At 26.9% G+C, this 25,296-nt stretch overlaps 2 protein-coding genes across 2 annotated transcripts in view; both read left to right on the top strand.

Annotated features, from left to right (window-relative positions):
- LOC112591095 (neuron navigator 3) overlaps window positions 1-9,396 on the top strand; it is a 56,700-nt gene extending 47,304 nt beyond the window's left edge. The window contains exons 24-35 of the mRNA XM_025334757.1: window positions 3,440-3,523; window positions 3,658-3,805; window positions 3,901-4,043; window positions 4,308-4,501; window positions 4,576-4,744; window positions 4,830-4,947; window positions 5,011-5,210; window positions 5,306-5,553; window positions 5,939-6,085; window positions 6,158-6,588; window positions 6,668-6,939; window positions 9,292-9,396. Coding sequence (XP_025190542.1) covers window positions 3,440-3,523; window positions 3,658-3,805; window positions 3,901-4,043; window positions 4,308-4,501; window positions 4,576-4,744; window positions 4,830-4,947; window positions 5,011-5,210; window positions 5,306-5,553; window positions 5,939-6,085; window positions 6,158-6,588; window positions 6,668-6,939; window positions 9,292-9,396 — 2,259 coding nt within the window. The remainder of the gene's footprint in view (window positions 1-3,439; window positions 3,524-3,657; window positions 3,806-3,900; window positions 4,044-4,307; window positions 4,502-4,575; window positions 4,745-4,829; window positions 4,948-5,010; window positions 5,211-5,305; window positions 5,554-5,938; window positions 6,086-6,157; window positions 6,589-6,667; window positions 6,940-9,291) is intronic.
- An 8,005-nt stretch (window positions 9,397-17,401) lies between these two features.
- LOC112595588 (exocyst complex component 1) lies at window positions 17,402-24,130 on the top strand. The gene is made up of 15 exons (XM_025340854.1): window positions 17,402-17,636; window positions 18,999-19,085; window positions 19,146-19,241; window positions 19,344-19,458; window positions 19,529-19,683; window positions 19,935-20,162; window positions 20,225-20,467; window positions 21,344-21,575; window positions 21,911-22,140; window positions 22,516-22,700; window positions 22,785-22,995; window positions 23,082-23,235; window positions 23,295-23,440; window positions 23,545-23,739; window positions 23,910-24,130. The coding sequence occupies exons 1-15, from the start codon at window positions 17,475-17,477 to the stop codon at window positions 24,060-24,062; spliced, it is 2,592 nt and encodes an 863-aa protein (XP_025196639.1). The 5' UTR covers window positions 17,402-17,474; the 3' UTR covers window positions 24,063-24,130.
- Window positions 24,131-25,296: the final 1,166 nt, after the last annotated feature.

Raw genomic sequence — 25,296 nt, 5'->3', positions numbered from 1 at the left:
ATTAAGTTTCATTGTATAGAACCGTGTACATAAACTTGCCAATTCACATCTATATAATTATATTACTTGTATCTATTTCAAATTTAGTATTGGATTTTAGGTTTTTTGTCACCCTACTCACTTTCTGGGCAAATATTTTTCCAATTCTAGCGTATTTGTTCTGTCAATGCAATATCTTATTCGTTTTATTTTTCGTGTTACTCGATCAACACTAGCTACGTATGATATAATAATATTTAACCACTCGAAAGAAACGATTGATTGCGTCCGGAGAATCTAGACACGTCGATGGTCGGTCATCTGGAATTCGGGTTCGTATGTTGTGGTTAATTGTGTGCTACCGCAGCAGGAGTAATATGATGATTACGAAAAATTTCGTATCCCTTCCAAAATAGTTTTATGTATTATAATTTATAGTGTGTGTGTGTGTTCTTCTATGATTATTAATATCAACGATATTGATGAGGAATAATCCCCATTCGATTCCATTACTATCTATAATATATAGATTCTATATAGTATATAAAGCTATGTTAATTCAATATTATACCTAATGAAATATATCAGATATATCGATACATTCCATTTTTAAGAAGTAGCGATGAGCGAGTGGTATTTGAATTATATACATAGATTACAGTTATTAGGTATATTAATTGTACTAGGAACGGCTGAGACTTCCTCTCCATTTACATTTATCGACTTCATCGACCACATCACCGGCTAAAATTTGTACGCATGTGGAACTATTTTCATGCTAACGAGTAACGGAATAACGACGACTAAACCAAAATCTTATTATTTATATGTGCTATGTAGTTGTTATACTCACTACGGTATTTGATAAAATATTATAAAACAGTGATAAAAACGTTTTCATCTTACGATATGTGTATAATTATGTTATAAAATATAGAAGTACAGTACTTATATAGTTTATATTATAAATATTTTGTACATATTATTATAAATTATTATACATAAACGCAGCCGTCAAGAGTAGTGCTTTAAAAATAGAGATGCGGTTCAAGTGCTCTGCTTTGGGGCGGTGTTCGAAGATAGGTCTGATATTTTGTAATGGACGAAAATTATTATTATTTTATTACACATTATAGTAATGATATTATACTCTCTAATGTTATAATATTCGATGGTAGAACACAGTTGCACTTTGTGTTTTCATGCCAGAGCTCTGTCGTCCCTCGAAACTTACATCGCGTATTATAGTATTATACTGACATACTGTAAATAATAATTTTCGGTTAAAAAATGATGTGTGATATACTGCCATGCATCGTCAATATTATAATTCATATTCCGTACCTACTAACGACCGCGTCCGTGTGCCACCTAATCGGTAAAAAATATACTTGCCACGTTTTAAATAAAACCAAATTTTTAGTTTTTTAGATTTATATATTATATACATAACCGTTGGTATTTATTTTCTTTTACTATGTTAGTATATCAAATCAATTCCATTATATAAATAAGTTATTACTTATTATGCATAATATGTTGTTACATGATTTATAAATAACATAGTCTATCGCTCTCTGTATAGTCTCAAATTAGTCAAATTATGTTGTTCTCTGCAATCACTCTGTGTATGGTTTAACAATTTAAAAAAATGTGTACACAATTGTGTACAAAAATTGTATAAAAATGTGTACCCAGTGTATATATAAAACCGAAGTCTTCCAGGTGCGACAATTTGTTTTATTTGCCTGAATTCGGTTGCTTCTGTCAAAAATGTTTATTTATTTTGTGGCATTTGATTATTCGCAATGCCTTTTTTTAGATTAAACGTATCATTAATAATGATTTTAACGTTATCATATTATAACGTACTGATACACCGTTGTATTTTTGTTCGATGTTGACGATTCGTATGATCATTATTCATTATCATGTGTGTCGTGTGCAATGTATAGTCGATGTAGACTATATTTATCAACTTGACGTATAAACACTATAAACTATGATCTATTCCAGCGGTCCTCAATCTTTTTAGTATCGCGACCTAAATTTCCCCCGAAAAATCTTTAGTGGCCCATATGGTTTCACTTTTCAAAAAGTAGTTAAATAAAAAAAAATTTAATTTAAAATAATATAATATAATATATTTCAATTTTTTTTAACAAAATTTGTTTATTAGGTTTAAATTATTATTTTTATTATTCCATAGGTTTATAATCAATGTATTTTTACAAATATACTTTTATTAATAATGATATATTTAATATTAATTTAACATACATTTCTTGGAATCTGTATTTTTTAAAGAATTGTTCGCGACTCGCCAACAATTGACCGACGACCCACAGCTTGAGAAACGTTGATCTATTCTGTCTGTGCCCTGTAATTTTCTTGACTTGAAAAAAATTGAGGTCTTTCACGTTCGTTTAATGTAAGGTGTTACACTGCTATACGACGATAGAAGTCTATTCGTATAGTTGTATGTGAATAAAATCAACCGGTAATAACTGTTAATTATAGTAGTAAGTCACCAATTGCAATTGTGTGCGATGAAGACTTAACGACAATTTTTTAGTTTTCCTCGATTTCTTCAGTTGTAGTATTCATCGTGAAATAATATTATAATATATTGTGATTTGGCATATTTTTGACTTATATATTGTTTATGAATTGTCTACTCGCTGTATAAATTCGACAGTACAAATAATAATCATCGTCAACGTGTATAATATCAGTTCTCGTTGAAAGTGAATGCAACTGGAACGAATAAAAATTAAAACATTGATCGTTGTTTTCGGCTAAACGATGATTTCGAATGTGATTGCTACGATTTGCTTTTAAATGATAAACCTGATAAAGCCTAGTTGTTACTTTAATCGTGAATGGTGTACAAAAATATTTTTTTTCCAGAATTAAAATATTATTAATATCGAATAATTTGTTTTTCAAATTCCAGTTATTATATTATTATAATTCGATAAATGCTTATCTATTTAATTTTTAATAATACATAAACATATTCGTATACATATTATCATGTAATATGTTACGGTTTACATCATTCAAACTACAGGTACATTCTTAATATTTTGTTGACAATCAATATAATTATATTCAGCTTTTACATGGAAATAAATTACATTAATTTACCTACTTTAAGACATTTACTCAATAATAAGGTTCAAACAATATTAATGTTTGCGATATGGGTACATGTTATATGATGGTATTCATTGAAATTGGGTTGGATTTTTGGTACGCTTTTTATTTTCGAATTATAATATTATGCAGAAATACTACCGTTCACGTTTCGTAAAAATTAAATACACTACAACCCTATGTTTATAATCCGCTAATTGCGAGTGATGTTCTTATTCTTTGTGTAATAACTAAAGAGAGTGTATTATTGTTATAAATTATAATCGCATTTGCGCTCATTAAAGAATTATGATTGTTCTAGGCGCACGTTGTGTCTGCATTCGAACAGTCTTTATCTAACATGACTCAGAGGCTGCAACAATTGACAGCCACGGCCGAGAAAAAGGTAAATATATTTCATTTATTTTCAACCCTCTCTATAAATTCTGATAAATTTAATATTCAAGTAATAAAATTTAAAAAAACAAGTTTATTATTAATTATTATTAATGGTTGAACCGTATGCTTTTCTGGTTATAGGATCACGAGCTACACGAACTCCGTCAAACGGTCGAGATGTTGAGGAAACAGAGCACCGCCGATTCGGGAAACCATCCAAACGGCGGCGGCAGCAGTAACAACCACCAAAGGCGGCACACGATCAATTCCGTCGCCGATTCTAGCACTGGTAAATTACTCGTTTTTTTCGGCCATCCGTATTAAGTATTAACCACCAAAATTGTCTATATCGTGTAACTATCCCCCCGTCTATCGTCTTTATAGGTAATAACATTTCACGTCAACTGTCGACAGATTCGGTTTCAAGTTTGAATTCCTTGTCGTCGGCGTGCAGTGCGTCCAGTTCGGCACAGCAATCCGAGGCCGACAAGAAGAAGAAAAGAGGATGGGTACGGCCAAACATATCCGTATGATGACTAGATTTTAATCGATGATCGGTGTTAAAATAATTTAAGAAATTCTCCCCCTTTTCTTCTACATACATGGTTTTATTTTTTTTTTTCAGCACTCTTAAGTCATAATAGACCAATATATAAATTTTGCTCGGGATTGGTTTTTCTGTTTTGTTTTGACACCGTCCGTCCGATTTTGAACTGTGAAAATAAACGCAACGGGCGGATAGTATGATTTATAATAACTTATGCATTTTATTTTTCTATTGAAAATTTTAGTTGCGCAGCTCATTTAGCAAGGCGTTTTCACGATCTAAAAAGAATCGCAGCAACTCGTTGTCAGATGCCGAAGAAGCTCACATCGCTCGAAACCACCAGAGCGCTTTTCTATCTGACATGTCTGCACCGTCATCACCGATGCTCAATACTCCACATACGAACGGATTGGGATTTAAGAGTCATTCATCTACGACGTGCGTGCTTCAGATTTTTTTTTTTAATCAATATTTATACTTATTGCGTTTTTTTTTTTTATCGACATTTCTAGGAGTTTGTACGATTGCGATCGTGCTGAACAAGACTCAAGTCCAGAAATGGTGGAGCAACTGAGAAAACAGCTTAGAGAAAAAGATCTCGTTCTTACCGACATTAGATTAGAAGCTTTGAGTTCAGCACATCAACTTGAATCCTTAAAGGACACAGTGATTAAAATGAGGGTATATAACATTATAATAACTCTTGATATTGTTTTCGCTTTTTTCTTGTGAGTATATTATTTTGATATTGAAATTATTTTTACAGGATGAAATGTTGAACCTAAAGCAAGACAATGAGAGACTACAAAAAATTGTAACAAATCAATCCCTTCAATCTAGTTGTAGTTCTTTACAGTCTCCACCTATATCAAATCACACTCAAAGTAAATATTTAAATGATAAATATTTAAAATTTGTGCATGTTATTATGTGATGTTTTTTATTAGGTGATGAAGGAACAGAAGCGTTATTACCTTCATTAGATTCAGATGCCATGTTGGTCCAACTTAACGTGTTTCTTGGTAGTCATGGCAGTTACAACAAGTATAAAGAAAATAAGACTAAAACGTGCATAATATCTTCATTACCCATTTCACCAAAATCAAAATGGGATATGGTTGATCACCTTGTTGTTAAAGGATTCAAAGTAAGAATTATATATTTATTACTAATATAATAATATCCTTCTTTCTTTCATTTTTGATTATTATATTAAACTGTTATCATTTGATTTGTTTTAAGGATTATTTGGAACGTATTGATCCAATGACTAAACTGGGACTTTGTGTTGATTCAATATGGAGCTATCATGTTGAAGATATAACACGATATATATCAAACACAAAAGAATATAAATCTCCTGATAAGTCTCCATACGAATGTATGACTAATGGTTCTAATATTTCTATTTGTCTCAAAGGTGCCATGCATTCAGGAAGTTTAGACGCTTTAGCGTTTGATACTCTCATACCAAAAAGTATTCTCCAGAGGTACTAATTGCATTTAATTGAATAAAAAAATACTTATATAAAAAGAAATTTTTTTTTATACATTTGCTATTTACTAGCAGTGGCCAATCCAAATGATCTTGTGGGCCAACTTAGGAAAATATATTATAATCCTATGGTGACCACATATAAAGTTATACAGCCCTATTAGATTTGGACCCAATATAAATAAACATATTTTGTAAAAGTATGGTAAATCTCACTGGCCATAAATTATCCAAGGCTCTGGGTTAGTTATCCCTTCTTATTATGTTATATTTAAATTTCATTTATTGGAATTTGAAGAAAATTTTTTATTTATATAAGTATTTTACTAATTTAAAAACATTTATAAAAAAGAAAAATAATTCTGTATTTTATTTTTTAGATATGTTTCTTTATTAAGTGAACATCATAGAATAATATTATGTGGACCTAGTGGTACTGGGAAGTCTTATTTATCGAATAAACTTGCCGAGTTCCTAGTAATGAAAATGGGAAAAGAGTGTAATTCTTCAACTATAGTCACTTTTAGGTTAGACCTATTATTATTAGTAATTGTAATATATTTTGCAGTGTATAAAAATTATTTAAAATATTGTTTTAGTGTTGATGAGACAAATAATAAAAATTTGCAACAATATTTGTCTGAAATATCAGATCAAGCAGATAGTGATTCTTCTCAAATTCCTTGTGTTGTGATCTTAGACAATTTACATAAAGCATTGTCCTTACCAGATGTGTTCAATGGTTTTCAAAGTCCAAAATGTCCTTATATAATAGGAACTATTAACCAGTCAACATGTTCAACAACTAGTCTCCAATTACATCACAATTTTAGATGGGTACTTTGTGCCAACCACATGGAACCAATGAAAGGATTCCTTGGTCGTCATTTGAGACGTAAACTAGTAGAACATGAATGTCGACTTGGCCAAAGGAATGCGCAGCTAAAACGTATTGTAGAATGGATTCCTGAAGTTAGAAACCATTTGAATCAGTTGCTTGAGATCCATAGTTCATCTGAAGTTACACTAGGTGGTTTTCACAAGAATAGATTATATTATTTCTACAAATGATGTATATCTAATTTTTTTTTTTTTTTTATACGTTTTAGGACCTATTTTGTTTGTTTCGTGTCCAATGGATTTAGAAACATCTCAAATGTGGTTTTCAGATTTATGGAACTATTCTTTAGTTCCTTATATAATGGACATGATTCGTGAAGGCATTAGATTGTATGGAAAAAGAGCAGCATGGAAAGACCCAGCTTCATTTGTCATTCAGTCATATCCTTGGTCTAATGCAGTGCACAAAACCATAGAAACGTTCATTAGAATACGACCAGAAGATGTTGGTTACGATATAGAACAGGATAATGATCCATTGGTATAGTTGAATAATTATTTATTATAGTAGCAAGGACTTAATGTGTTTAAAATTATTTCATTTATACATATTATGCACATGTGCGTGCATTAATAATGTTATTTACTTTTAAAATATAATATTTAAAAAAAGCATACATTAAATTTAAGTTAATACATTTTAAGTTAAAGTGCATTATAGAAACATATACCTCTATTTAATGTTTTCTTAATTATTTAAGATCAAGTATTACATGATCTTATTATCGACTTAAAAGTATAAATATTTTTCACATAAATTTTTGACACATACAATCATAAATTCAAATACATAAAGTTCCAGCTCAGTTTATCACACATACGAGGCGTGTCCCAAAAGTAAGGTCTCCATAATTATAATAATCGAAATAAGCTTTATTCAAAATATTTTTTACATGGTTATATATACAGTACTTATGAATTATTTTTCCACATAATCGCCATTTACTTGGATGCATTTTTCAAGGCGCACTGGAAGTTTTTGTATGCCAGCCTCATAGAAACTCGCCACCAGCTCCTTATTTAGGTATTGGGTGGTGACTTCTGTCTTCTTCATCTTTCTCTAACCGTTTCCCTCCCAAATGTTTCTTTAAGTTCAAGAATAAATGGTAGTCGGACGGGACAAGATCTGGACTATAAGGGGAATGGAAGATCACATCCCAACCAAACTTTTCCAAGAGTGCTTTTGTGTCATGGGCAACGTGGGGTCGGGCATTGTCATGCAATAGACAAACACCCTTCGTCAGCATGCCTCGTCTTCGATTTTGGATGGCTCTGCGAAGTTTTTTCAAAATCTCACAATATGAAGCTGCATTAATGGTTGTCCCAGTTGGCATAAACTCAATCAACAGAACTCCTTTCCTGTCCCAAAAAACAGTGGCCATGATTTTTCGAGTAGATTGCGTCACTTTAAACTTTCTTTTTTTTCGGTGAGCGAGAATGTCTCCACTCTAGTGACTGTTGTTTGGACTCAGGGGTGAAATGGTAAACCCATGTCTCATCACCCGTTACTATGGAGTCTAAAAAAACCTCTCCTTGTTCGGCATAACGAGACAAAAATTCTGGAGAAGTCTCAATGTGTTAGCGCTTATGGTCCTCGGTCAACATTTTAGGCACCCGTCGAGCACAACATTTGTGATAGCCCATATCATTAAAAAACCTTTGAATGGTGCTTTTTGACAACTCAAATCTTTGTTCGAGATCTCGAACCGTCACTCGTCGATCTTCATGAAGCTCTCTTTCAATTTGTTCTTTCAACTCATCTGAAATCGAAGGTCTTCCACTTCTTTGTTCATCATGAACTTCTGTCCGACCTCCTGAAAATTTTCTACACCACTTTCTAACATTTTTTAAAGACATGCAACTCGTACCATATGTTTGACAAAGTTTTCGATGAATGGATATTGGTGTTTCACCTGTTGAAAGCGAAAAACGAATAACGGCGCGAAGTTCGCATTGAGCATACACGGGAATAGAGGTGGCGGCGGCCGACATAGAAACATTCACCTTAAACGCGTGTCAGACGCAAACTAAACATCAGATCTACTTAAGCCGCCTTTCGTTGGAAAGGGTACGACTGACACTATACAACAGCGTTACCAAATTTTGAAAAATTTATTTATTTATAGCTCTAGGAGCATGGAGACCTTACTTTTGGGACCCGCATAGGCACTTGCCCCCCTCCCCCTGGAAAAAAAATATTACCACAATATTACCTTATTACCGAGGCAAATTATTTGTTGAGATCACTTTTAAGATATGAAATAAATATAAAAATATACTCATTGTTATCGTATATTAACATCATAGATAAGTCGTATTCTGAAGTCCGTATATAACCTATACGTAAAATTATTTATCGCAGATAATTTGTGGTAAATCTATAAAGATCACAATATAGGTACTATAAATATTTTAACCTAACGCAAACAAGGATACTTTCATTCAGGATGTCATTAATATGTTTGGAATAAAACGAAGAAATTTACAGTTCTTATTTACTGATACCGAATAGTATACTTAATTATATTATTTAATTTCTATTTTTTTATATACTTATTAAAATTATTATTTATTTATTTATTTATTTGTATGGCAATTATTATTAATACACTATATATACAAATAAAAATATAACATGCATGTATAGTGTATACATTTAAAAGTGAAAAATAACATTAAATCTTTATTATCTTACATTCAAAAAAATTTTTATTTTGACCCCCCCCCTCCCCCTAAAATATTACCTATGGGCGCCCATGGGGACACGCCTCGTATATAATTCATAATTTTTAATCAAGTTGATATTAATAATTGTATTTTTTTTTTAATTTAGTTAAATATGTTAATGACTCTTCGAGAAGCTGCAAATTACTCTAGTCCTCAAAATGACACTGACATTAGCTTGCCTAATAGTAATGGAACTTTGGCAACACTGTGAATGTACTCATAAAATATATTTATTTGTGATTTTATTTTATTTATTATAGTTTTTAAATTGTGTTTACCAAAATGTATTACTTTTTGGTAATCAAGTCCTAAAGACATTATGTTTACCAAATAATAATAATAAATCTAAATGCCCCAATAAGTGGTAATTTATTGTTTCTTAAAAATGAAAAAAAAAATTATACATTTCTAAGCTCAACATTTTATACAAACTAATTTATTTTTATATTTTTAATATTTCCGTTTGGTACAGACAATACATTTTGTTTTCAAAAGACTATATGACTGCCTTTTAAGTTTTTAAATACATTTTTATTATAATAAACAAAATACAGATACAACATGCTCAAAGACGGTCATGGTTATTTTTAAAACAAATTTGACAATTCAAAAAATATTACATTATTTGTATATTTAAATACATTATTTTATACAAACCGTCCGAAAATGTACTTTTCTAATAATTTAAATACACAATAATTTTTCCCTTTAAAATCAACCTAAATGTTTGTATTGATTACAACTCTTTAATTGATTAATTTTGCTAGTCTATTGTTTCCAGATATTAAAATGAAAAATAAAACATCTTTATTAGTTGTTAAGAAAACAATTATAAAATTGTTTACTAAATCTAAATTTCCTGGTGCTTTCTTACTATAGTTTATTTGCTTATTATTACTTGTTAATAAATAAAACTGTAGATAATTACCTTGCTTAATAAACTGTTATTGTTAATATTAAAATTGCTTTTGTATTTATAAACAATATTATTCTGTATTAATATGTTTTTTTTTATATATATCATTTAGTACAAATTTTTATTTGTTAATAAAAGTAAAATAAATTATACTTCTAGTTTATACTATCAGAAATATGATGGTTATACTTTTTAATATGATTCCTGTGTAATATAGTTTTCCTAATATTTTATTCCAAATTGTTCTTAGATTTGATGTTTAACTATTTAATAACATCAAACAAATAAAAAATAAAATTATAATAATGTTTATACTTGCATTATTATTTGATATACATATCAGAATATTTGTTCTGATATGTTATTTGCTGATGAAAAATGATATAAAATTAAATAATGAAAATCTGAATATATTGTAATAATGTTAATTAATCATTACTAACCACATATTTTTTTATTAAGTGAATTATATCCTCTGAAAGTGTGTTGTTGAATACTGCAGTATCATTGTTTTGCTTTGTGTAATCTTCTACAAAATTAATTGTATTGGAATTATCTTGTGACCAGTTTATAAAGTTCTGTTGAATAGAAACTAATTTATCAGAATTTATTGTTGAATTTGATGAAAAAATGCTAATGTCACTAAATGAGGGTAAACTTGAATGAATAATACTTGGTTCATATATTTTATGATCATAATCATTTAGTTTATTAGAGGATTTGGTTGAAGAATTAATGCTTGATATGCTATCCTCTTCTCTATTTTTACTCTGTGATTCCACAATCCAACTGTTCAAATTGTTTTCTTCAGTATTATAATACTCTAAACTTGAATCTTCTATTGTATTATGATGCATATTCTTACTTTTATTATGGTTTACTATTATTTGTGTTTGTGATGTCTTATCAAAATCAGAAAACAAAAAATCTTTGAAAGTTTCATTGATTCTAGTCCACGATTCTGATTTCTCAATATTATATTTAATTTGTTTTTTCTTTTTCTTTTTGAAGAGTGAAATATTTTTTTTAATCTTTTCGCTCAAACTTTGTTTTAGTACATTAGCACTTTTTTTTAGATTGTTTTCAAAATAAATCGAATTTGTAGTTGTATTGATATTTTTTATTTTTTTACTGTTATGTGATTCTTCTTGACTTGACACGTTATTTAAATAAGTATTATTGGACTTTGAAATATAATTTTCATGTTGAAAGTAATAGGGGTCCTCACTAATAAATTGTATTTTATTGTTTAAGTAATTAAATTTCGATATGTCTCTATTTTGTATACTTGATAATGTTTGTTGTGAAGTATTTAACATTTCTATGCCACTAAGTTCTGATATTTTTTTTAATGTCACTATTTGTTTATTATCTAGAACAATATTATTTTTTGTGATGTTATGTATTAAGACACTGTCATTATTACGATATAAATTAGTTGGCAAATTATGATTTTCTTCTTGAATTTGTGTTTTTATTGGACTTAGCAATGGGTCAACTTCGAAACTGTGTACATTTTTAGTATTTGGAGTACTACAAATTATTTCCAGGTTTACTGTAGATGCTGTAGAATTTACACTATTACATTTTGTACCTAAAAAGGTAATTTATGTTATATCCTTATGGCTTTGTAACAAAGTTATTCAAATAAAATATATTAAAAGTAGATACCAGGTTTAATTCCTACTAATTGACGAACAACATTGCATAATAATAATTTTTTTTCGTTTTTCGGATACCTTACAGGATAATATGGCTTGTACTTTTTGTAAGCATTTAAGAAATATCTAAAAATAGGTAAAATTATTAATCAACAATTATTTTAAATTGTATAATAATAATTAATCGGCATTTATTGAATTAAATATTATTTTAGTTATCAACAAACATTTTAATAAATACTTAAAAAATATATATAGGTTACATAATACCATATTACTTAAATAATTTTTATAGGAAACCCAAATTGTATTGAGTTTTTTTTCAATTCAATGCAAATAATACAATAGAATATAATGTTGACTTACAATATTTTTTTAGTTAACCTCATTTTTTTATCATCCTAATATCTTTATAGTTTTATCTATATTACCTGCTTACATAGGCTACATGTAAATATGTAATCATATAATTAATACAAATGTGTCTTCTGTATACCTCAAAATGACTATCCTCCCTACCATTCCTTTTTTATTATTAGTGTTCACCGCCCACCAGATTTATACGATTTCTTACGATTTGCTGATGATATAAAAATGTTCCTTCGTATTAATTCTAAAAATTATGTTCTCTTAAATGGTCTAAATAGATTAGTGAGTTAGGCTAAGAATTTAAATGTCGATTCAATATTACTAAATATCAATCCATGATTCAGGCCCGATTCGTCGACTACTCGTTTTGCCGACGCAAAAACCGGTTTCTGGTAAAAATGGAAAAAATCTCAACTCACCAACAAATTGTAGGATCACAAAATACAAAAATCATTTTTATGTAGAAATCAAAATGTATAAATGGCATGCAGTGCTTAATAAAGCTGTTGGTTGACCAAAACCAAACATATTTATTTTTATCAAAAAGCTAAAACATTTGCAAATAAACTTGAGCTTGGCCCTATAGCACAAAAATATTGCAATCGGCCAACCAAGACGAAAACTAAATATCGGAAATTAGAAGAAAGGTTATAATTTACAGAAGAAAGGTATAGAATTTGTTAATTTAAATTTGAACTTTTTTTTTCTAACGTTTAAAATTACAATTTTAGGCTACAAAGTGATACAATTTGTACTATGGAATACTTGGACGTAATGATGTTCCATTTTCATTAAGAAAATAGAAGCTCATCATAACTCATAACCTGATAATACTCATTCTTTATTATATTTTAAAATAGGACCTACCTTCTCACACCACAAATCATTTTGTTTGATTTTACATCAAAATCTTCAATTTTTACTATGACAAAAACCAACTACTCTATTCCTTGATGTTACTAGCCAATTTGAACCCTTACTTTTTTTTTAAGCAGTTTCAATCTAATTATTAATTACCTATTATATATATAACATTTTATTTACTTACTTAAATTGCATTACTGGTTGTTGCTTATAAAAGCTGTGTGGTATATACTATTATAAATAAATAAATAATAATAACTAAAACAGTACTTACTTATCTGGTTCACCACAAACTGTAGGTATTCCTAAAGCTTCATATGTTTTTCCGGCTATTTGTTTATCTGGTAGAAAGCTATAATTTTTTTTTATGTATGCCGTACTTCGAAGTAATATATTTTCTAATAATGGTAATCTTTGGAATTTAGGAATATTAAAATGTATTGCCCATATAATTGGTTCAAGCGGTGTACAGCAATCATTTTTATTACATTGTTGTGTGATGTATAGTATAAATTCATCTTTATTCAACATCAAGGATACTAACTCAGTTTCATCTAAAGATAATTAGGTATATTATATATTTTTATAATAAGGTACTTAAAATGCACTAGAGAAATCATTACCATATTTTGTATTAATTATTACATATAAATATTCAATTTTAGGTACTATAAATAGTACTAGCAAAACACAGTATCTAGCACACTCAAATTTAGGAGTCAAAACATTTTTTGTAACTTACCATGAGGTTATTGTTTGATGCATAAAATACAATTTTATAATATGTTTACATAAAATGATAATTTTATTACGAATAAAACTTAAAAATAAATACACTTTCTTAATATTTTGTTTAATATTAAATGTATTTGCAATTTGAAAATATAAACAATTTTAATCTTTCAATTTTGTTATTTGTAAAAATAGTTTATACTAAATTCCCTGTAAATGTTAACTGTTCTATTGCTATTTGTGAATGCGAATTTGTATTTAATTTTTTAGTATATCAATTGAACGTTGTCAACTTAAGAAAAAAAAAATACATTTTTTTTTTTTTTTTGAATAATTAAATTAATTGCAATTTCTAACATTTTTTACTCTCTACACATTTTTTTGTTACACTTCACTAAACTCTCATGTTGATTAGCTAATTCAATTATAAAAATTAAAATTAATTTAGTGGAAAAAAAAGTAAGTAAATGCCTAAACGCAAAACCAGCAGACCACTTTAGATTTAACATTTCATTATGCTTATCAAATTAAATTCATACATTCTAATTGTGTGGGCTTATAATTAATATACAGTCCTATGTCCTTTAGTAAATATTAAATAATACAAATGTCTAATAAGTAATACTTAATATGTTATATAATATTTAATATAAACTACTTATAAAGTATTTATTTTAAGGAGTAAATATTATTGTACATGTATATACATTAATGATGCCGTGACGGCGTGACGGATATGTTTTTTAATTATTTATTAATGAAGTCAAATAAATATTATAGAATATAGAATGTAAAATATATTTGTGGCCTTTTAACGATCCAGTAATAGATATTCATTATATTCTATATCTATAAATTATAGCCTATAAAATATAGATTATAATACATTAAATTGTTTTGTTTTTGAATAATTGAACTTAATTTATCTATTTAGTGACATATCATTATAGTACATATATTATTTAATATACATAGTTTAGCAGGTATATATTGTATATATTAGGAGCTTAATTTGTCCATCACTGCCATTTTCAATTTTTAACACCAAACCTAGACAGTACCTAAAATATAATTTTTGTACAATTTTGTTCAAGTAAAAAAAGAAATATGAAAACATCTCCAACCATGAGAAATCCCGTTTTTGGAATAAAAAGAAGCGTATTTCCAACATATTTTTGCAAAGTTTTGAACTAATTAAATTTTCAATGAATCAGTACCTATAATAGGTATGTAATTTTTTTATATATCAATTATTCAATATTTATTTCTTTATTATTAATTATTATACAAATAAAATCTAGTAATATTAATAAATATTATGAATGACATACTATAATATTCAAACATGACTGTTGCGCTAGTTGAATTTAATTTGAATAGACTGTTCAAGTTTAAATTTACAACGTACATTAACGTATCGTGAATCGTGATGAAGTATTAAAAATCATATAGTCTTAAATGTTCCAAAACTTTGAAAGGATTAATTAAATTTTTTCTATACATTATTCCATGAAACGCTTACAAAGTTACAAACATGTTAGTTCTGACACCAACGGAACTATACCGCGGTTAATAGTTATATGTATTAGTTACCTGGGTAAATGATGGATGACGGATGTATTAAGTTTTATATTTTTATGATATTCAAAAATCAAAATATTGGCCATATCTTAAATACATCACTAACGATTAATGAATTAATTATACGCATATCAACCTGAACGACACAATACAGGAGGCTTCCCTCCAAACACTATTATTAGTATTTAGTAAGTAGCAGTGGCGTACACAGAATTTGTTTATAGGGGGGGAGAGAGGTTACCGTTTATATACTTATATGTGGATAAAAAATGTTTATAAAATTGTATTCTCTATATATTTAAAGGTCATATAGTAAAATTAAATTTTAAAAAATGTATATTTTATGGTCTAACAAAGTAACATTTTACAACTTAATATTAATTCGTCTTGATGCTTTTTATTATCTATTCATCAAGTACAACGTCTGTTGAGATTTCAATAACCCGATAAATATTTAACATTACTAATTTGTTTAAGTGAGATTCTCCGGTTGTATTTCGTAGATAGATTTTGAGATAGCGAAGAGTTGAAAAAGTCTTTTCGAGAGTGGCTGTCGTTACTGGTAATTGGTAAAGTAACAAGAATAATTAGAAGTTTTCGTAGAATTTGAAATATTGTTTCATCACATACGTGTAAAGCCGAATGGGCATTTTTAATATCTTTATTTATTTGACCTACATACTTCCACCATAATCTAAGTTTTCTGATACTTTCTGCAATTAACAATCTTTTCATAACGATGTACCAAATTTACAATGTCAGTCTCGAATAGTATTTGAATTTAAAATTATTTATTTTTGATGGCAAAAGACATTAAAAGCTTAAAATTATAGAATAGATGGAATTACTATTTTTGTTTATTTCATTTAGTCTATGGTGCATTGGTAGGTAGGTATACTATAGACAATAGACTCTAGCTATTTTAAACAAACAAGAATAATACAACTTTGATAATAAATGTACCTATTGTATATTGTATAGGTACCTACTACCTATATCTACTTAAGAGGACGTTGTACCCGCATATGTTGTCTCCGTCTTACAAATGCGTAACATGGCAAATAGTACTCTCAGAAGATCACGTTTAGCTCCTTCAGCTTGAAAATTAGAATGAATTGACCTCTTTTGAAATTTAAAAGTGAGATTATTATCTAGGGCATCTCATAGGCTTTTTATTATATTTTAATTTTAAAGCGAGTTATGTGTGTTTTAAGACGTGCAAGCAATTTACAATTTTAAAATACTCATAACTTGCTTTAAAATTAAAATATAATAAAAAGCCTATGAGATGCCCTAGATAATAATTTCACTTTTAAATTTCAAAAGAGGTCAATTCATTCTAATTTTCAAGCTGAAGGAGCTAAACGTGATCTTCTGAGAGTACTATTTGCCATGTTACGCATTTGTAAGACGGAGACAACATATGCGGGTACGACGTCCTCTTAAGGGCGGTAAGATATTTTAGTATTAATAAATTATAGAAACACCATTTTCGTCATAGTTTTTAAAGTAGGGATAACATAACTTGTTTTTAAACTTTTTTTTGTAATTTAGACTATTTTTTTTTCAATTCTTCGATTTTTTAAATGCAATATGATTAATATGAGGTTATGAGAGCTTAATACCACTGCATAAGATTTATTCCCCTAAAAAATGGTTTATTGTGAATTAGGTAATATCTTTTATAGTGTAAATATTACTCTAGATCTTGAACAGGTCACAGAATCATTAGGGCCATTAGCTCATTGTTGGTTCATTTTCATAAAATATTTAGTGATATTCATGCAACTCGGAATTAATGATTAATAATTATGTTTATTTATGTTATGAATGTTATGAATTATGATTACTATTTTTAATTTTTATGTACCTCATTGGTTATGCATTTATTATCAATTTTATTTATTTTAGTGAATTCAATTCAATGTGTTATCATTAAACCAGTAATCAGTTGAAATTTTATCAATTCTGTGATAAAATTGTTTAGTTCACTATAACTTTACTGTACTACTATAGTTGTAGTACCTACTATAATTAATATACATTAATATAAAATAATTTTTTATTTTGTTGTAATAACTAATAAGTTGTTTAGTTGAGGACAAAATTAAAATTAAATAACATATTTATAGTTTTTAGATCATACGCGTAGTGTCAAATTATAAAATGGCTACTGCTCGACAGATATTACAACAAGAAATATTCGATCAATGTGATCAAAAACTATTGGCATTTGTCGGTGTTAGTAATGATTCAAAAAAAAAGAAATTTGGATACTTGTGTCTATCAGACACCAAGGAACCTCCTTCGAATATCTATATTCATCAGGTTAGCAATAATTTATTCATTGCTGATGATACATTTTTATAAATTATCCTTTTTTCAAACAAAAAAATTGGAAAGTTACTTATGTATAATAGTTAGTAAGGTTATACATTATCATTGAATAAGTAACTTTAATTTACGTGTTAAAATTGAATTCAATAATAAGTTATTGTATACAAAATACAATTTTCAATGTTAGTCTATTTTTCAAGGATTTATCTTTTAAGTATATAATATTTCTATTTCTATTAATATCCAATATATTTTTCTGTATAAAATGTTAAATTTATTGCAGTATAAAAAAAATTCATTCATATTATATAGGGATAATAATTATAAAAAGATTAAAAGCTATATAATATTAATGATCCTTCTCTGATGTTGGTTTAAAACGGAAAAAAAAAAGATATAAAAAATTGTATGCACTTTTAACTATATAATTTTTGTTTAATTTTACTAAATTTTGTTATTTTAATTGTAAACAAAAAATGTATATGAAATAAAACTAAAGATTTTAAAATTTTAAAAGACATATAGCTCAAAACGGTACAAAATAATTAGAATTTTCTTCTTAAAAATATTAAAATATAATATATTTGACAAAAACATCAGGTATATAGAATGTGTTTATTGTTATTCATTTTTGAATCATAAAAAAAAAGTAATAAACTTGATTTTTTTAAAATTTGTTTTGCATAAAAATGATCTTTTCCCCTAATTTATTTTTATTTTTCCCAATTATTTGGTAAACACTGAAATTATTTTCTTTTAAACTCCCTAAGTATTAATTATCTACCAAAAACAATCCTTGTTATTATTGATTGGAGCACATTACTGACTCAAATTGTGATGATAGATACTAAAGCAACTATAGTAACATAATTATTAAACATATTAAATTTATCTTGAATCAAAAATATTAATTTATTATTATACATTTTTAAGTATATACTTATTAAAATTAATTGCATTCTATCAAAATTTAATGATCAATGAAACATAAATATAAATTTGAGAGTACAATGGTTGTATACAGACTATATTATATTATAAACAATATAAACACTTGTAGTTTGTTTAAAAAGTATTAGTATTTATATAGTTGAGTGTTACTGTTGGGTAGCTACTCCCCTCATGATTTCACTGCCAACTGTACTTTTCAGCTCATATGCTTATTGTAACTACTATTACAGATTGTATATATTCAAATAAATGTTAAAAAAAAAAAAAGTATTTATATAAATATATGTGTTGTATACACTTAAATATGAAATCAATATTAAACTTTACAGTATCAATGTACAAAATTGTTTTATGTATGTATACAATTTTGCATCATATTACAAACTTTATTTTATTTTGCAGATAAAATTTGATAATAAAGTTGTGAAAAAAAAAAGAATATGGTCATTAAATGAATTGATTACTGTTGATGGCAAAACTTCATCTCAGGTACTAACATACTCCATATATTTGTACTTTTAATATAATATATTATTTTTATTGTTATAGGATTGTTTAGAAATAGAATTGACATTAGATAAACCATATAAATGGGTAGCAACTAATAATCAAGAGCGTAAAATATTTTTGATTTCTTTATGGAAGGTAGTTAGAATTTATGTAGATAATATTTTATATCTAATAAATAATGAATGTGATTTGTAATGTATTATAACAGTAGTTATTAAGATTTAATTATTATTTTAGCAATGTGCAAGCTATGTATTTGACAAAAAACCTGAATTCAAAAATTTACCTCTTGACTGGACATCTGGCGATTTAGTTGTTCTACCAGCTGATCGTAAATCAAAACTCTCTCTAGGTATGCATTATAATTAAAATATATTATAATTTTTTTAATTAGTTTTTTTATTAAACATTCTATTGTGTAGCTGTATCGCCTATTATTAGTGCTGAAGATTTTCAGCCTCTATCAGAAAAAGAAGAACAAGATCTAGAGTTATTAATGAAAGAATGTGGATTTGCTGCTAAGGATGCTAAAGCATTTACTGATATGTTAGCCACTCAATTAATGGCTCTTGATGGTGTAAGTAATTAGTTATTTTTAATTAGCGTAATAATATACCTGAGTAATACTATATCAAATTTTTGTGGGCTGCTTTTAAATGGTGCTGATCATTGGTAATAAAGCATAATGTTACAAGAGACATTAAAGACCAATATATTTTTAAGCATTTATAATAAAAGCATTTTTATTTAGGCCTGATTATTTAAGGTCATTAATATTATTTGATGAAATATTTTTTAGTTATAAAATTTAATTATTTTAAAATATAGGAGAATGTACAAAGTGTTCTTGCTTCAGAACCGCAAGTCACAAAATTAATGGATCAATTAGAAACTGCTATTCAAGAAATTGAAAAGGTTGAATCAGCTTTAGATATGTATGATGAAACCTTAAGACATGTGCGAGATACTATTGATAAGATGGATCAGAAAAATGCTAATATTCAAACAGCTAATAAAAATAACGAAAAATTACTTAATGAACTTCAAAAAGTAATTGTAAGTACTAATAAATCACTTTTATCCAAACATTTTTTTGAAAATAAATATTCAATTAATAGCATCAATTAGAACTCTCTCCAAAACATCAATTAGCATTAACTGATGCTGATTTAACTACATCAACTGGATTACGAGATGCTATTGAGGCTGCAAAAGAATTACAAGCAGTTATGAATGCTCAAATTCATCCAGCTTTAGTTCGGTTAAAAGCAATACAGGAACAAAGAAGACGGTTTGAAAAATGGAAAGCAAAATTTTCTCAGATTCTTTCTAGACATCTTAATAATTTGTTTATTCACATGGTATGTTTGAAAATAAATAATAAATTATTATATATACACATTTATATATTATATAGATGTAGGGGTAGAAATTGGAGAAAAAACAGCCAACTTGTAAATACATTTAATAAATTTAAATAGTTTTATATTTTATGTATACTATGTATAAAGTGTGGCGTAATAGATTCCAATATTTTTTAAAACCATTGATAGGTAATTAGACATATTATATTAAAATGGTTTATTTTGTTAGATTGAGTAATTTGAGAATTTCAATTGTCCCCTAGTGAAATATTGTTCAGCCTAGTGAATAATGTGGTTTCTTTATCAAGGCATTTTTTTAAAATGCGAAGTGTGTGACTGAAACACAGAGGGCATTTTGCACATAGTTCAGTTTAAATTTTTACTAACGTGTGTTGTTTTGTATTTACAAACATACAGTATAATAAATTTTATATTCACAATGATTAATTTTACTGTTATTCTTAAAATTAGAATGAATTGATTTATTATAACATTTAAAGGTAAAATTATTAAATAGAGGGCTTTTATAAATATTTTAATATTTAAGCAAGTTACAATTATTTTAAAATTTAAAATTTACTACATTGTAAATTTTTTATACGGAGATAATACATTTAGGTATGAGTGTCCTTTCAATCAATAAGAATTTGTAACATAAATCGAAAATTATAAATTTTATGGTTTAAACAAATCAATAAAGAAATAAAATCATCATTTTAATGAAAAATTAATCAAATAATAAAAATAAAACAAAATACAAATATTTAACATACACACTAAAAAAAATAAAAATATTCTTTCAGTAAATATTTTTTTTATATGTATAATGTATATATATAATATTATAAAATAGTATATACTCTTAATTTTTAGGGAAATGATATTGGAGAAACAAAAAGAAACTCAAATAATGAATTGACAATCATGAAACATACTTCATTGCATCGTGAACTTGCTGCTTATACAGAACTCATGCATTGGTGTAAAGCTATGGATCGAAAATCATTTATGGCACTTAATAAAGTTTATACTTCATCTTTATCTAAACTTTATGAAAGAGATATAAAATTATTTTTAGAAGATGCAAAATTGCGTATAAATGCTGGTAATTTAAAATTATTTATTTAATTTACGTTCACAAAAAAATTAGTTACTATAATTATTTATTATTTTATAGTTCGATTGCCATAAATTTTTTTGACTTTAATTTAATTTTTATATAACTTATTATTTAGTATATTTTATTCTTTAAGTAAGTATTAACTTCAAGTATAATTTAAAAGATATATTAAACAATTAATATTTATAAAAATTATTTATTTAAATTAGATAAATTATTCTTAGGAAAATAAATTAATTTGATATTTTAGTCTTTGAAAAACTTTTAAATATGATAAAATTTCATCCAAATAATGTATTGTTTAATGGTTTTGATCTTAGGTCATTTATCTAATTCCAAAGAAGATATTAGAAAGTCAACTGGTCCACCATCAGATTGGTTATTAGGTGTAGACAAAGAATTTTGGACTCAAGAAAGTGATGCTCAAGAACGACAAAGATTTGACCAAGTATTGGAAACAGTTCTTTCTGAACTTGAACCAATTTGTTTATCTGAACAAAATTTTTGTGTTTCATTTTTTCAATTGGATATACTCTGCTCTACTACCAAAGTATATAATTGATGATACTATTTCTTATTTAGTTTAGTTTTAGTTTATAATGAATATTAAAAATTAAGTTGAAATTTTTATTTTAAAGAAATTTAAATACATTTTGAGATGTTTGATTAAATTTGTTAACTAAACAATTGCAATGCATAAATCAAGATTTTTGTTCAAATTTAAGTTTTGTACAGTACTATAACTAGAATACCTTACAAAAAAAATTGACAAAACTAAAACATTTTAATCTATCTTTAGAATTATGTTTCAAATATAGATAAATATAGTATTATTTAATTTATAAACATTTGTAAAATATAATTTATATTTTTATTTTACGTATTGTTATTCTTTAATTTGTGATATTATTACTTTTGTACTTAGAATACCCAAACAACCTTGGATGGAGCAGATGTAAAATCAAACCAAGAAATATTACCGTCTTTACCAAAGACTAAAATTGAAAAAAAAATAAATGAAGAAGTTAGAAAAATGATGGGTGAAATTTTTGCTTGTATAGAACCAGAGTTGATTGGATTTATTCAATATCATGAAAGAATGGATAGCACGTAACTATGATTATAAATCTTTTTTGTTTTAATTAAAATAAAGAATGAATACAATACATATTATATATATATATATTATTTTAGTTATTCAATGGCTGTTTTAGTAAGATTAGGTCGCCATGTTATGTCTGCTAATGATACTGGCTCCTTTTTAAGTATGACTTATGGGTCTGCATTAGTTCATGTAAAAAGAAATTACGATAAACTCATGCACGCACACTTAAAATCAATTCAAGATGTAAGAATTATTAAAAAGTCTAAATGTGGTATACTTCCATTTGTCGCTAACTTTGAGGTAAATATAATATTACTTGTCATTTTTATTGATAATTTGACTTATCTTATGTTAAAGTTGCTGTATAATTTTATTTATTGTTGTAGTATTTTGCTAAAACAGCTGAACAAATATTTAAAGGAACTGAGCGTCGAACTGATTTAGATAAATGGTATGTTAAACTTTTAATTGTAATGTTTGAAACTATTCATTCAATTGCTAGTGAACATCCTAAGACCCCTGCTGAAGTAATCAGAATGGGTAAGATCTATAAAAAAAAATGTAACTAAATTAATATTAATAGTCAATTCGTGGTCTAGAAAATTTCCATCATTTGTATGCATTGCTGTCTCAATTAAAAATTGGTATATTGGATCAATTCAGAAAAGATGCAAAACAAAAATATAGTGAAGCATTAAGTGCTTATGTAACACGTTATTTTGGTAGACCACTTGAAAAACTGAATGCAAGTATAATCAATTTATAGATTATAGTATACATTTTAAGCTATTAAAAGTTAATTTTGTATTTATATAGTTAATCATTTTTAACACTTTGTTTTATATTTAGTTGTTCTTTGAAGGTGTGCAAGCTAAGGTAGCACAAGGTATTAAAGAATCAGAAGTAGGTTATCAAGTAGCTTTCAGTAAACAAGAATTAAGGAAAGTAACTAAGGAATACCATGGACGAGAGGTGAAAAAAGGCTTAGATCATTTGTATAAAAAAGTAGAAAAACACCTTAGTGAAGAAGAAAATTTACTACAAGTAATAATTTTTAATTGTTATTGAATTTACAATATAATTTTAATATATGCTTTAGTATATTTTATACTGTTAATTAATCAGTATGTCCAATTCCAAAAAAATCTAATTTTGTTTTTTTATTGATAAAATAAACATTTGTTGATCTATATTTTATTATCATTTTCTTTCAGGTGGTTTGGAGAGCTATGCAAGAAGAATTCATTCAACAATATAAATATATTGAAGACTTAATTCAAAGGTGCTATCCTGGTTCCATGATTTCATTGGAATTTTCCATTGAAGATCTATTACAGTATTTCTCAGAAATTGCTAGATCCCATTAAAATATTTTAATCAAACCTATAACATGTATAAATTTGTTATCCATTGTATTATTATCTTATAAATTTTAATTTCACCTTATTTATGTTTATAATTTATAATTAATTAGGATTTGAATTTTGAAATAACAATTTTGTTACATTATGTTCAGAAGCCTTATCTATATATATATATATATATATATATATATGCAATGAAATTATGTAACTAATGATTTTAAAATTATTATAATTATATATTTATTATTTATATTTTATCTGTAGCTATAAAAAATATTACTAATATTTTTTTTTTTTTATATAACGATACAAACGTATATTAGCTTGCACAGGATTTTTATGCAGTGCAGAGCACATTTTTAATCGATCCGACAGACTGAACAATAAACAGCCAATGTATTTTCTCCATTATATCATATGGCATAAGCAAAACTAATAAAGATGCGCAAAACGTTGCAAGAAAAAAATTATGTACTCGTATATCATTCAATAATTTATTGTAAAAATAAAATATTGCTTATGATTTATCTATATATATATTCAAAACTTAAGAGCACCTAATGAGTAATGTAAACATTGTTGTATTCGTATTAACAATGTCTGAATGTGCACGTTGAACACGTGCCACGTTCGGATGGCAAACGGACATTTTGTAGCATGTACCATTTATTCGATTTACGTACTGTGACATATAGTACGGTGATAAATTGATAATAATTGATTGTGGTCCACAATCAGATGCTGGCTACAGATTAAAGTAGATATGGCCGGTATGCCCGTGTCGCGGACATCGAACGATGCAAATAAAGTATAAACACTATAAACTGTAAGAAATACGTTGTATTGAGATTAGATTGAATAATAAATAGATTGCGCAAAACTTCAAATCAATTGCGTTGGGTCTTATACATATATTCTGTTGATGTACCGCAAAGCCTTATCATCAGTGAAATAAAAACTTAAATATTTAATATTTTTATAAATACGGTTTACAATATAGTTACATACAAATACAATAAATATAAACATAAAATTATTAAAATTCAAATATTCATTATTGCACATACACATATTACTGTGCCCAATGTCCATCCATTATCCAATATCGTGAATATCGGCAATATCCATAGACATATAATAGAATAGACCGCGAATAGAAAGAGAACTACAAAGCCAAGATATGTGCGAGAGAGAAAGAACCATAAGAGGTTTTCTCATGGATGAGTTAATAAAACTG

This window comes from Melanaphis sacchari, unplaced genomic scaffold (genome assembly GCF_002803265.2).
Source record: "Melanaphis sacchari strain LSU unplaced genomic scaffold, SCAv2.0 Contig0_pilon_pilon, whole genome shotgun sequence".
Classification (NCBI taxonomy): Eukaryota; Metazoa; Arthropoda; class Insecta; order Hemiptera; family Aphididae; genus Melanaphis; species Melanaphis sacchari.
The sequence above is the reverse complement of the archived record's forward strand: the minus strand, read 5'-3'. Positions and strand labels throughout refer to the sequence as shown.

Bases quoted from the DNA above. Each gene is read 5' to 3' on its own strand.
- LOC112595588 (XM_025340854.1), top strand. From the start codon at position 17,475: ATGGCTACTGCTCGACAGATATTACAACAAGAAATATTCGATCAATGT. The intron at 19,459-19,528 runs GTATGCATTATA...TCTATTGTGTAG, and splicing joins TAAATCAAAACTCTCTCTAG to CTGTATCGCCTATTATTAGT. The intron at 20,163-20,224 runs GTAAGTACTAAT...TTCAATTAATAG, and splicing joins ATGAACTTCAAAAAGTAATT to CATCAATTAGAACTCTCTCC.